The 13,731-nt window shown below is 44.3% G+C and overlaps 1 protein-coding gene across 1 annotated transcript; it reads right to left on the reverse strand.

Annotated features, from left to right (window-relative positions):
• Positions 1 to 10,105: 10,105 nt before the first annotated feature.
• On the reverse strand, positions 10,106 to 13,490 carry DMRT2 (doublesex and mab-3 related transcription factor 2). The gene is made up of 3 exons (XM_069879940.1): positions 13,143 to 13,490; positions 12,960 to 13,062; positions 10,106 to 11,421 (listed from the first exon to the last, which is right to left on the reverse strand). Exons 1-3 carry the CDS (start codon positions 13,476 to 13,478, stop codon positions 10,364 to 10,366), a joined length of 1,497 nt encoding a protein of 498 aa, XP_069736041.1. The 5' UTR covers positions 13,479 to 13,490; the 3' UTR covers positions 10,106 to 10,363.
• Between the last annotated feature and the right edge of the window lie 241 nt (positions 13,491 to 13,731).

A 13,731-nucleotide genomic window follows, 5' to 3' on the forward strand; every position in this document is an offset into this window, starting at 1 on the left:
GGAGAGTCTTGTATTACCTTCATAAACCAGTGATTTATATAGATGGATACCCATTTTTAAGAATTTTTTAGTCAGCATATGGTGGTTCTTAGCAGGAAGAACTGGCACACCAGGGTGCTACCTTGGCAGGAAACATGTGGACAGAGCTACTGCATCAACAGATTCAGCCTTTCGTCTCCCCACCCAGAAGCCAGTGCATTAACTAGGCCCTTGACAAAAGCTTCATGGCAGCAGGGCTCCTGACACCACAGTGTCACCACATCACATCTGTCCTTGTTTGTGAAGTGCTCTTCTCCCACCTTGCAGGTGAGAAACAGAGAGAGATTCACCAGCAGCTTTGGTGGGAGCAGAACTGAGCCCTTGGGTCACACCTACAGTGCATCAGGGCCAAGCCATTGCAGGTCCCCGTACAGTGATCTAGATCTTTGGGAAGTTATGTCCTTTTTACTAAATAGCCCATAGCAAATGGCCAAAGGACCAGCCCACAAACTCACCATTGAGTTGTCCAAAGAGGAGACAGAAATCTTGTTTGTGCAGGATATTGTCCTACTGCAGTCTGTAAAACTGGGCTGAAGTATGGGAGCCATCTTTGTCGTTCTAAACCAAGTTTTACAAAATTGACCCAGATTTGGAGTGGTTAACGGTAGCTCACCAGACATTGTTGGCCATCTGAGATAGCTTTCTGAGATGAAATTCTTATCTTGGGTGAAGTTTTTCTTAAAAAAACTCAGAACACCCAAATGTTCCCATGTATTATCATGCTAGATTCTCCTTGTCTACTGACTTCAGGAATTTGAACTCTCCTCAGCTGGAGGGGACCAATGGAGAACATTGCCAGCTCCAGAATTGCTATGTCCTCTTTATAGGAGTTGACCTGTATTTACTCTCATTCAGTCTGACAAGTCATCCATCTCCCTGCTGAAGCAAGCAGGACTGGAATTAGCTGTAGTTTCTACACCATCAATGCATTTCATTTGGCCATTTAAAATTTAGAAGACTATCAATCAGTAAGAGATTTGCAATGTTGATGTGCTTTAATAATGGCTTGTCAGAAGCTAGCTGACTTTCTCTTACATACAGGTGCTGTCACCTGTAACATGCTGAACTCAAGATTTATGACCTTCCTCCTTTTGGTCCAAACATCAGTCCCAATATTCACTGTATCTTTTTTTCATAGACCTCATTAGTAGTAAGACACACAGCGGATGGCACACCAGATGGCCTTCATTTTTCCTCGACTTGAAGTCCAAATCTCTGCATGTACCTCAGTTTTTTTGCCTCATGGCTTTAATCTCCCAGCCACTCTACTACATTTGCTTAACAGAAGAATGCATTTCCTCAATATAAAACAACAGCAAGGACAGAACAGTCCAAATAACTGTAGGAAGGAATGAATCAAATCAGCTGCATAATAAAACACCAACAGAGGATTGAGTTAGCCTCTTTTTTTTTCCTATTTGAAGGGTTTAGCCACATTTGGATAGCTCTTGAGCAAATGAATGGCATACTAGTTTGAAGATGAAACACTTCCATTTAAGCATGTTCAGGTATGCAGCTGTAGACTGCACCATGCAAGCGTTTTGAAGAGCTGCATTCTGGACTTGGATGTGAACTCCAAACAAGTATCAGAAAGCACAGTCTTTTAGAAAAGCTTGGAACTACTTTTGCTGAAAACCTTCATTCTGTCAGAGTACTCGTCTCTTCTCACAAGTGACTGTGTGGAGATAAACATCTCTGCTTCATCTTTGACAGCAATGGAAATTGGGCCAGTTATGACTGCAGGTTGAAAGACTGAACCCTATATTTTATCCTACTCTCACGGTCTTTTCTGAAATAACATGTCAGAGGAACATTCGTAATTGTAATGTATTCCATACATTTTCTGGTATAATCAGTACACAGGAGACTCTTCGGATGTGCAGTCACTAGGGAGCAGTGCCTACCTTGTTTTGACTCAGATGCAGTATGATCTTTACCCTTTGCTGTAAATTGGCTCAGAGCACATCTTTATGTGTCAGTTTTGCCTACTTACTTTCAGATGTTACCAGCTCCCAGGGCTATGGAACCGCTTTGGAGTACATGTGATTTTCATTTTACACATTTTTCTGTTCCTTCATATGCCCAAATGAAAAATCCAGCATTTAGGGACATTACATGGATTTATGATACTCCCTGGCGGGACTTTGCATTCAGAACCTAATGAATGGATTATCCTCATCCACATGTGGCATTTCCCAGCTGTGGGAGACACATTACTATTCCTTGTTTATTTTGCGGCTTCTACAGGAGAATACTGGTTGCTCTGTAGAAGCCTTTACAAGTCACTCTGGTATAGGCTGCTTTGCAGCATAAGAACCCAATCCTAAGCACAAGTGGTGCCCATACTCAACTGCTGCCATGTGTAAAAGGAAACTCAGCACTTGTGTTGGAGTCATTACTGGTGTGTACTACACAGAAGGGTATATCATGTGTGACAGGAAAAGAAGGAGCTTAGAAAGGTATATAAGATTAACTGTGTGGGATACAATGACAGGGAAAGCACATGCAAACAAACATTTCTTTATCTTGGTTTCCCAAAACATTTTGTGTCCAATTTATTCCTCTCCACTTTTGAAACTTTCAGGTCCGTTTGCAGACAGCAGCTGTCTCAACAACAGCAAACTCAACAGCTACTGCAGATACAGACAGTTGAATAGAGAAGATAGACTTTACAGATGTCTCCATGCCAGAAAAAAAAAAAAAAAAAAAAAAAGTGGTAGGAGGAGCCCTACTTTTATTAGCTGAGCTACAGAGAATCCTACTCAAAGACATCCTTCTGCTGGAACCTCAGCTTTAAGCAGAGTGTCACTTGTGGAAGGGCTTGATTTGCAAGTGATTTGGTGTTCAGAGCAAGTGCCTAGTAAAAGCTAAAGCGAAGCCAGGTAAGAACATGCATGTCAGTCTTCCACTTCTCATGCACCTGCTAGAATGGCATCAAGTCCTGTCCACTAAGTGTGTTTTTCAGTCCTGTGGGAAGTGAGATGTGAGTGTCTGTGCACTGAGAAGTAAGAAATAGGGGGTGCAAAGATAAGCTCTCCTTTTCTACTGCTTTGTAGAGGTTCCCCCTGCCCCTTCCCACACTGCTCCCACAAACAAGACAACTCTGAGCACGCTGCATGGCTGTAACACCAGAAACTGAACCAAGACATTGCTACAGGAACACTGTTGTTAACGTGTATGTTTTCCTTTCTGTAAGCCTGGACGTATTACAGGTTGCCATAAATTACAGAAAATCAGGCACTCAGCATAACCTTCTGCTCACACCTTCCACTGTTAGATTGAAACCCCTTTATGGTTAGCTACATTGTCGTTGCTTTGAGGTTAAATCATCACAAATATTGCCTACAGCCTCATGGATTTATTTTCAGTTGTTCTTAGTATAAAATCCTGGAGTAACGCTTCTCTAATTCTGAGCAAGGAATTTAATGGACTGAAGAAAATGGTTTTATCCCAAAATCTTTTACCTCTCACTTCTTTGCATGGCAGAGCCTCAGCCTAAAGTGTCCACACCCAGCAGAGCATACTCCCTTACTGCAACATCTGCAAACTGTTAGCCAGAAATTGCTACTCACACAGGACATAGCAGCTTTGAAAGCAAGTAGTTTTGCATTGGCCACTGTCTGAAAAAAATAAAGCCTTTTGACTGAAAAAGCTCTGTCAGGGTGCCCCGTCCACCTGCCTGAGGACAGCTAGTTATCCTCTGTGGGCAGGCCATTGCTCAGGCCATGGCTGTCCTCTCCTGCCCAGCTGGGGCAGGTGTTGTGGGAAGTGTGCAGGTGCCAGGCTCTCTACAGGGCCCCACCACCATTCCCCACCTTCTTGAAGGCCAGCAAGGAAAAAGTAGAAATCAGGTGGGGATGACCCACCAGCCACTTCGTAGAACCCACCCTGTCAGCTTGGTCTTGTTTTTTGTGTGCCTTCCTGCTACACCAAGATAGGTTCCCAAAGTACCAGGCTACTAGGTCCCTCAAGGCACTCACTGGAGGGAGGTTAAGGACAAAGCGATTTTGACATGAAGACCTTTGTTCCTTCACTCAAATCCTAGACCAGTTTGCTAAAGTCAAAACAGAAGTCATTTTAAGGTGAGATAAGACTCCAGTTTTCTCAGTGCATTTATATAAGAGTTAAAAGGGGAGGCATGGTGAGTAATGAGGTGGACATTATGTTTGAAGCTGAGGGAACTCAACCCTTCCTAACATAGAGCTTTTTAGTCACGCTGTACATCATCTTGAGCCTGCACTGAGGTTTTAGCATCACCTTAGTCTCAGGTTTTCTGTATAGCTGTTGTTGCACTTTCAGAATTCCACAGTTATTCTTGTACTTCTGTTTCAGACCTTGCAGTCCTAAGGTCGTAGCACATCATTTCTTCTTGCATTTACTCCACTATGAATCCAGTATGCAACTATTTAACATAGGGGAGTTTATTTAATCCCAGTGCAGATGACAATAGTGTTGTGCAATGTATATTGAGTCTGAGTGGCCCTAGCGGACCACGCTGACTTGGCTAGAAGGCAGCAGTGTGCTCTTCGGCAAGAATGGCCAGCAGCATCCTGGTCTGCATTTGGTAGGGTGTTGTCAGCATATGGAGGGAGGTGATCCTTCCTTTCTATTAGACGCATATGAAATACTGTGTCCAGTGCTGGGCTCCCCAGTACAAAATTACAAACTGGAGTGAGTCTATCAAAGGCATCTTGCAGATGATGGAGAGATTGGAGCATCTCTCATACAAGAAAAGGCTGAGAAAGGTGGGGCTTTTTAGCCTGGTGAATAAATGCCTCTGGTGGAATCTTGTTACTATGCATAGATGGTGGGAGCAAAGATAGTGGGAGAGAGAAACTGGAATTAAAACAGACAAATCTTGTAGTGGAGACAGGAGAAAAGGCAGTGGACACATATCAGAATACAGGAAACTCCATCTAAACAGAATAATTCTTTTTCCTGTGCAGGTGATCAGACATTGGAACAGGCTGCCCAAAGTGATATCTCCATCCCTAGAGATATTCAAACCAAACTGAACATATCCCTGAGGAACTTGATGTGGCCTGCTTTCTTTGGGCAGGTGTGGGACCGGGTGTTTGCCAGAGCTGCCATCCAGCCTTGGTGCCACTGCAGTTCTCCGCTGCCGTTCCATCACATAGCTCTAAGTTCCAATTAATAGATGTGTTTGAGGATATACTAGAGGAAGTAGTACTGCTTCTACAAGTTCAGAGAATAACAAGTGTAAATAAAGTTTCTAACTGAAATTAAAGATTAAGTAAAATGTGTTTTTCCACACAGGTTAAGTGTGACAACCAACTACTTGGTGGAACTGCAAGCCTTCCATATGCATGCTGAGACAAAAGTTTTTATAGTTTTGCAGGTGTGTATAAGCATATAGAACTAGAAGAACTTGAAATTAATAGTATCCCAGATAATAACCTGGCTTGCTACCTGGCCTGGTGGCAAGGAGTGGACTGTGATGGATACCTTGGAGAAGGGATGGGCTATTGATAGCTGCTGCAGTGGCAGTGCTTCTCCCTCATGTGGCACAGGAGACTGAGACAAGGGCTGTGATGGGTGGCGGGAAGAGTACCTTCTCAATGTGTGTGTGTTGCTGGCTTTCTCTCAAGTGCTGGCTTCCTGAAGGTGACTGCACCAGCGCTGCTGGCTCGCTACAAGGCCTGCCTTAAAACTGTCATTTGTCTTTGATGTCTTTGAATTAGTACATCAAGCTGCTGGGCCTGAGATAGCTCCATGTGCCAAGTTTGGGTGAGGAGGCTGGATAACTGAGACAAGTCATTCAGCTGATGTCAATGCTGAAATGCCTGCTTTTGCATTCTGGCCTAAAAACAAGATTTAACCCTGTGCTGTCTGCTTGTCCTTCTGCTGTGACAAAGACATCTCCAAGTGTTCTGATCAACCTGGGAGATAAAAAAAAGCAAGTACATTTTTTGGCTTGCTGTGAAGACACAAATCCCAGTAGAGTTAAGTCCTCAGAGGCTGAATGCTAACCAGCTCCCAGCTGCTATTGTTTTGGAATTACAGAATTTGACACTCTCTCCATTTCTTTATTATATGTGTAAAACAGGGAGGTGTGTTTTCATTTTGTCACTGTTTAAAACCCAGATTTGACCAATTACAGTGAGATATAGATGCAGAGGCTGTTAGATAGACAGCGTGACTGTGAAATCTGGCATTCCTGAAACTTGTGAATCTCTTCTAAATTTACTTCTAGACTCCATTTTACAAGGATAAATACATAATTAGTAGGCTCCAGTTGATATATGCTTGCCTATGCAGTTTTTCACTTTTTCCTGAATGGATTTTAGCTGTAATTATTTTTTACAAGAATTGAGGGAAAGGGTCACTGCACTCTTTCAACATAATTGTACATTCTTCCAGTTCTTCCAACATAATATCTCAGCATAACTGAATATGAGAATCACTCCGTTGTTTTCTGCTTGTCACTGTGGAAGTTCTTGTTTGTCAGCAAAAAACTAGACACGGCAGTGTGTCCTGTGGTAATACCCAGGTCAGATAGAAGCACCCTCATATCCAAGCAAAGTTTAGATTGCTGAGTTCAGGGTTAGGGGTAGTATACTCCGTTTGTTACCCTGCAGCAGTGCCAGTATTAGCCCCTATAATGCATGCAGTGGGTCACTGTAACAGCAGGGCTCACTGGCCTCGGGCTATCGAGTCCAAATGACAACAAAAGGGATAGCTTCAGCCCATTAACCTGATTTCTGACCTATATCTGGACAGAAAAATCATTTTAGCTTGTAGAGCTGATGTAGGGGACAGGAAAAGAGGGAATTGGCAATTTTGAACATTTTTGATTCAAACGTTTTTTCCAGTTTGCATGTTTTCATTATTTATGAAGAGGGATGCTTCCTCCCATAAACCATCAACTGGTTCCTGCCTCCCCAGTCACACTGACATTCCTGCCACTGTTTTCCACCTGCCCATACATGCTTCCCTAGCACCTCTCTTACATAAGTCACAGTTTGCCTTGGTTTCAATGCAAGCAAACAGAAAAAGGCTGATCACTGCTATCTGAGTTAAGGAAGCATTATGTGTACTTTATGCTGTTCAACTGGCAGAAGCTTGGGGAAGGAACTCAGTGATACAGTGGGAACCTCATCCATCATGACCAGTAGCTTCTGATGCCAGCTTTCAGTCATGGTCTGCCGAATGGAAAGTGTTTGGTACAAGAACTGAAAGGCTTGATCATGCGAAATAAGCTGCCGAATCAAAATGAAAACACACCTCCCTGTTTTACACATATAATAAAGAAATGGAGAGAGTGTCAAATTCTGTAATTCCAAAACAATAGCAGCTGGGAGCTGGTTAGCGTTCAGCCTCTGAGGACTTAACTCTACTGGGATTTGTGTCTTCACAGCAAGCCAAAAAATGTACTTGCTTTTTTTTATCTCCCAGGTTGATCAGAACACTTGGAGATGTCTTTGTCACAGCAGAAGGACAAGCAGACAGCACAGGGTTAAATCTTGTTTTTAGGCCAGAATGCAAAAGCAGGCATTTCAGCATTGACATCAGCTGAATGACTTGTCTCAGTTATCCAGCCTCCTCACCCAAACTTGGTACATGGAGCTATCTCAGGCCCAGCAGCTTGATGTACTAATTCAAAGACATCAAAGACAAATGACAGTTTTAAGGCAGGCCTTGTAGCGAGCCAGCAGCGCTGGTGCAGTCACCTTCAGGAAGCCAGCACTTGAGAGAAAGCCGGCAACACACACCCATTGAGAAGGTACTCTTCCCGCCACCCATCACAGCCCTTGTCTCAGTCTCCTGTGCCACATGAGGGAGAAGCACTGCCACTGCAGCAGCTATCAATAGCCCATCCCTTCTCCAAGGTATCCATCACAGTCCACTCCTTGCCACCAGGCCAGGTAGCAAGCCAGGTATTATCTGGGATACTATTAATTTCAAGTTCTTCTAGTTCTATATGCTTATACACACCTGCAAAACTATAAAAACTTTTGTCTCAGCATGCATATGGAAGGCTTGCAGTTCCACCAAGTAGTTGGTTGTCTCTGGCAGCACTGTCAGCCAGATTTTGCATTTTGCAGACCAAGCGAATAATTGTTCTTTGTGCTCTTTTTCCACAACTATTTTGTGCTCCACTGTCAGTACAGGCTCTTGACCTCCTGTCCCAAACCTAAAGCTGAGCTTCCCAACAAGCATGTTAAACCATTGTGTAAGAAAAAAATGAGGTCAGAAGGGGATCAGAAGGGAAAGACAACCTGACATTGTCCATGAGCACAGCACAGAGCTGCCTCTTGTACTCAGAGAAAACCAGTCATGCTGTAGAGGAGAAACAGGTACCTACACATCCAACAAACACCATAAAAATTTTATTTAAGAAGCACGAAGCAGCACAGGATGTTATAAAAGCTGACTTGCTGACTTACTCTCAGGGAGACTGCCTAGCAGGAAGTGCTGGGCTAGCTCAGAGCAATGACTTCTCCTTGTTCTCCATGAGTTTGTGCAGCCGCACCAGCGCACGCACTGACAAGTAGCTACTTCTGCTCTGGAGAAGCACGTGGCTGAACGAGGGAAGAGTGCTGTACATCCACTGCAAAGGTGTGTGAGGAAAATCACACACTGTCTATGTATACGTGGTCTCAGTCAAGCTACTAATCATCCTCTCCATGAACAACAGCTTTTATACATGTTTTTAAAAAAGGAAAGAAACAAATGACCCGAGTGTAACAAGTTTTCAAGATGCATAAGTGGTAAGATCCATGGTATATGAAATAAAAGGAAACTAAGCATAGGGAGAAATAGCTAACTGAACTGAAGCAAAATATGATCAAGTGACAGCAAGACAGGGTAGCCAGATGCTGATTCCAGTGAGACTAGTTTGTTAAGCGAAGCAAACAATTGGTCCGAGTTTCAGATCCCAAGTCACATTTTTTCAAATAGTAATAGAAATGTCACTTCTGTTCTGATTTGGATTTGAACAATACTATCTGGAACATACATAGATTATGTATACAAGTGTGTGTGTTTATATACATACATCTATATTAGTGAATGGTATATCTGTAAGAGTTTGTTCAGCTCAGCTGGTTCTTTTCCTTAGAAAATAATAAAACTTAAGAACAAACCACAGCTCCTTTTAACTGGCTGGAGCACCGTCTGCAAGACAAATTTGTTAAGGAAGGAAGGTAACCAAGGGATTACCGCTTAGAATTAGATGTGCTAACAATAACATGTAGGGAAAAGCTTACAAACCCACAAGTTTAGAAAGATTCAGACTCGGTCATAATGAGAGCTGGTAACACTTTTTCCTACAACTTTTAGGGTATTTGAGGTTGCTGCGTAAATTCTCCTGGTTATTTCTGCTATCCCTGCTGAAAGGCATAGATTTACAAAACTCTGAGATCATTACCTGATTTCTCATTAGCAGTGGCAATCCTGTGAATCATATTTATAGTCTAAGTGATGTTTCAATTACGTCAATGCAAGAATCTCAGACTCTTGCTGATTAATGGTGAAAAGTTTCTATAAGCGAACTATTCTAGGAGGTGGAAGCCCTGAGTAAAGTCAGCTGAACATTTTAAAAAAAAAAAAAAAAAAGAAAGAAAACAACAAAAAAAACCCCTGACTTTTTATTCAAAAATTGAATTTTTAAACATGCTAGCTTTTTATCCAAAAGCTCACCAGAGCCTTTCTCCTCAAATCCAATCTAGTAACTCTCTTACTCACCTACTTTAGGAACAGAAGCTCCTATAGAGAGGTGTGGAATAAACCAATCCTTTACGCTAGCATGCACTCCCCCTTCAGAATAAGAAAGGTATTTGGAATATGATCCAAACCTCACTTAAGTTAACAAAAAAAGTATTGAGAATTTGCAGTAGCCTACGTGTACCATTTTTACTTCTTCTCTTAAGTTACTGGAAGTTCTAAGTAGAAATGACCACGTACCTGACCAGGATTACTGGTAAGTACATTGATAGCAGCAGACAAAAGGATAAATTTATTCTGAAAGAAGGGCATGTTCATTTGCGAGACAGCAGAGACAAAACATAGGCCAGGAATGCGTCTATGCTTGCAGAAAAATCTCATTTTATTGAACGGTGCTGCTTAAAATAACAACACTTTACAGTCTGTACATGCAGTTTCAATTTTAAAAAATAAAATATATCTATTTTTTCAGAAGATAAAACATGCATATTTATGTACATCATTTTGAGACAAAAGAAAGAATTACCATTTACAACCGAATATCCCCTTTATATGCCTTTTCAGAGACAAGGCAGGCAGTAGCACTTCTGCAAAAGGCAAAGCATATAAACTCTCTACACTGAAGTTAATAGTTTATTCACTGAGAGACATTAGCAACTGCAGAAGAAGGACGTTTTAGAATGGATTCAACTGAAAATGACAGTGGCTCAGTTGTTGAAAGTTTTATTGTGGCCTGTTTATCCCCAAAGAAGTCTCTAGTGCATTTATCTACTGTAAACTTGTATTTTTGATTCTCTTTAACAGCAGATTCTCTGTATTTCTTAGAAGCATCTTCAAAAGTCTCTTTCACAAATGATGTTCTCAACTCTGTTCCTGATCTGTCAGGAAATGTTTGTTGGAAGAGTGACTGAAATGGATTGTATTTGAGTGGTGGAGTGGGCTTGGTACTGTCTTTGTTGACCTTGCTTAATGCCTGTTCCTGAGGAGCCAGAGAATCCTTCTCAGAAATCTGAGAGAGGGTCCTTTTTGGAGGAGAAAAAGCTGACCTCTCACGAGCTTCCTGAGGAAGGCATGGCATATCATTACATGACTGCTGAACATCTTGCATAGGGGTCAGAATAAGTGAATTTTCCAGTTTTGGAGACATGATGTTGTGCTCAGTGTTTGGACAGTCCTGACTTTGTGACACCTTGGCATCCCAACCTGCCCCAGGTCTGAGAGCTTGGACAGTAGTAGCATTTAACAGGCACTGCTGGTAGAGGAGAGCATCGCTAATGGGACTGTATTTTGGCCACACTAAGAACCTAGAAGACAGGGGATACTGCCTGTAGGTAGTAGCTACACTGACATTTGAAGAAATTAGCTCCATGTTGCTGGATCCTGAGTACTGCATAGTTAGATCAAGGCAGGTTGGTAAAAAATTGCAAAACTCCTTGTTTGGAGTATCAACCTGAGTAGTGTTGAAGGCTGTTTTATATGAGTTGTATTCAGTTCCATGCGCCATTCGGTTAGGGAGAAAAAGGGCAGCTGCTTGTGTAGCTTCCATCATCTCCCTCTCTTTATATTCTCTCTCTAGCATAATATTCTCCAACTCTTTATCAGCAAAAGCCCGTCTCTTTCTCATCCTGTCACTCACAGGGGGTGGCAAGGGTGAATTCCCTCCCAGGTAAGGGTCGGTTGGAATAGGACGGTAACCTAAAACAACAAAGCAGCATTAGGAATGAAGCCGCATAAGAAAAACAGCAAAGGTGTGTATGCAAAAGGGACCTGTCTGGAGCCAGCCCCACCAGAGCCAAGCACTCCCTAAAAACCCTGGACACCATCAGCTCCTACTGAAGTCACTGTGCCACAGAGACTTAGCTCCCTATACCATCAAGCACATTCAGTACAAGGTCTACAATGCAGGCAAGCAAGTCCTGCTCCTCTGACATGTGTAGTCTCCTTCAAATCTAGCTGATGAGCAATTTAAAAAAGCAATTCCAAAACAGATCATCAAGGGGAGAAAAAAAGAAGAACAAAAGAAAAAAGCAAAAAACTCTGCTGTGTGTTATGACTAGCTTTGCATCATGCAGCTTAAGGAGATAACCATCAGTTTTTAACAAATACAGGAAGTATTCAAGTATTCTACTTCTTCAGAACTAAGAGACTTTGATAAAACATAGCAATCCAGTCTCTGTTACCAGGCTAACTTGATTAATTTAATACAGATGACAGGGTCCAATCCTGTTTGCTCTACCCACACAAGTAATCCCATTGAAATAATGGAACTACTTACATGAGTAAGAGGAACAGGGTTTTACATGTTTTCACTCTCAGTTCTCTCCCACAGGTTTCCCTATTGCCAAAGAAGGTATCTATACCTACAGCTGATGCCTTTTCTATTCTCTAAAGATGAATCACTACACACGCATTGCTATAGATGACAGAAAATTCCAAGGAGAACTAGGAGAAAAGGAGAAGAAAGATAAGTTAGAAGAAAGAATACAAAAGAGATATTTTTTAAAAGTAGGTGAAAAACAGAGGTTTCTAACTAGACAAAATTTTAATTGTGCTTGCACAGGCAAGGAGAAGAGATTTAGAGATTTCTTTTGGGGGGGCAGAGGAGCAGAGCTAGAACTGAGAATTGGAATGCTTTACAGGGCTACTGTTTGGAAAGTAATTAAAGCAGACATAGAAATAAATTTAGACACGATCTAAAGAAGCAGTGGGGAACAAAAACACACCCTCTCACTAGAGCATCATTCTTCCACAGTTAGTGTGTTCGACAGAAAAGAAAAAAAAATAAAAAGAAAAAAAAACAGCCTATTACGCCTATCTTAATAACGATATTGCAGCAAACGGCGCTGCTGTGTTACACGTTCAGAACAAAAGACACAAAAAAAAAGAAAAAAAAGCTTCACATTAATCGATAGATTCGTTTGCTGGTGAAAACGCCCGCGAATAAATTACCCGGCACCGCAAAACGCTGCTGGGTAGTCATGTAAAAAGAATGTCAGCTTGTAACAGTAACTCTCAAATTTCAAATTACTGTTGCCAACATCTCGGGCATAATTGGAGCGGGGAGCGCGGACGGGCACGACACTGAAATTCTGCCGCGAAGGGCAGGAGCCTCTGCCGCCCGTGGGCGCCGTCCCGCTTTATTTCGGGGAGAACACGCCTCGTTTCACGCGTTTTCCCGGGGCAGAGCGGGGTTTGCCGGGGGCGGCCGGCGGGGGGGCTGGGGACGCGCTCACCTTCCAGGATGCTCTTGGCCAGGAGGCTGGGAGTCCGGACGTGCCTCTGGTAGGCGGCTTTGCGCTCCAGGCTCGCCTGCTTCCCCGCCAGCCCCTTCTTGTCCTAGGAGAGCGTCCGGGCGGCGCCGTCAGCGCCGGTGCCGCCCCCGCGGCCCCGTCCCGTCCCGCCTGGTCCCCGCTCACCTCGGTCGCTTGCTGCCGCCGGAGCGCCACCTGGGCCGCCATGACCCGCTGCCGCTCCACCACCAGCAGGCAGTTGGCGCACTGGCAGTCGCGCCAGCGGCAGAACCGCTTGTGCCCCTTCAGGCAGGACACGACGCCGTGGTTGCGGCACCGGGCGCACTTGGGCGTGCGGCTCAGCTTCCGCGGCTCGCCCCGCCGCGGGGCCGCGGCCGCCTCCTCGCCTTCCTCCTCCTCCTCCTCCTCCTCCTCCGGGACGGCGCCGCGGGGCTCGGCCGCCTCCCCCTCCACGCTCTCCACGTCGATCTCCCACTCGGCGACGGCGCGTCCCTCGGCCATGGCTCCTCGCGGCTGCGAGAGAGGGGTCAGCCCGCCCGGCCCGAGCCGCGGCAGAGCCCGCCCGGGATGTCACCTTCCCCCTCGCCCCCTCCTTCCCCCGTACGGCCCGGCTCAGCCTCTACGGCCGCTTCCCACTCGCCGGGGACCCGCAGGCAGGAGCATCTCCAGCGCGGGGGGGAAGCGGGAGGAGCCGCCGCCGGGCGATGCCCGCGCCGCAGGGCGGCGGGACCGCCAGCTCTTCACAGGGATCCAT

Source organism: Phaenicophaeus curvirostris, chromosome Z (assembly GCF_032191515.1).
Source record: "Phaenicophaeus curvirostris isolate KB17595 chromosome Z, BPBGC_Pcur_1.0, whole genome shotgun sequence".
Classification (NCBI taxonomy): Eukaryota; Metazoa; Chordata; class Aves; order Cuculiformes; family Cuculidae; genus Phaenicophaeus; species Phaenicophaeus curvirostris.

Bases quoted from the DNA above. Each gene is read 5' to 3' on its own strand.
- DMRT2 (XM_069879940.1), bottom strand. From the start codon at position 13,478: ATGGCCGAGGGACGCGCCGTCGCCGAGTGGGAGATCGACGTGGAGAGC. The intron at 13,063-13,142 runs GTGAGCGGGGAC...ACGCTCTCCTAG, and splicing joins GGCGGCAGCAAGCGACCGAG to GACAAGAAGGGGCTGGCGGG. The intron at 11,422-12,959 runs GTGAGCGCGTCC...TTGTTGTTTTAG, and splicing joins GGCCAAGAGCATCCTGGAAG to GTTACCGTCCTATTCCAACC.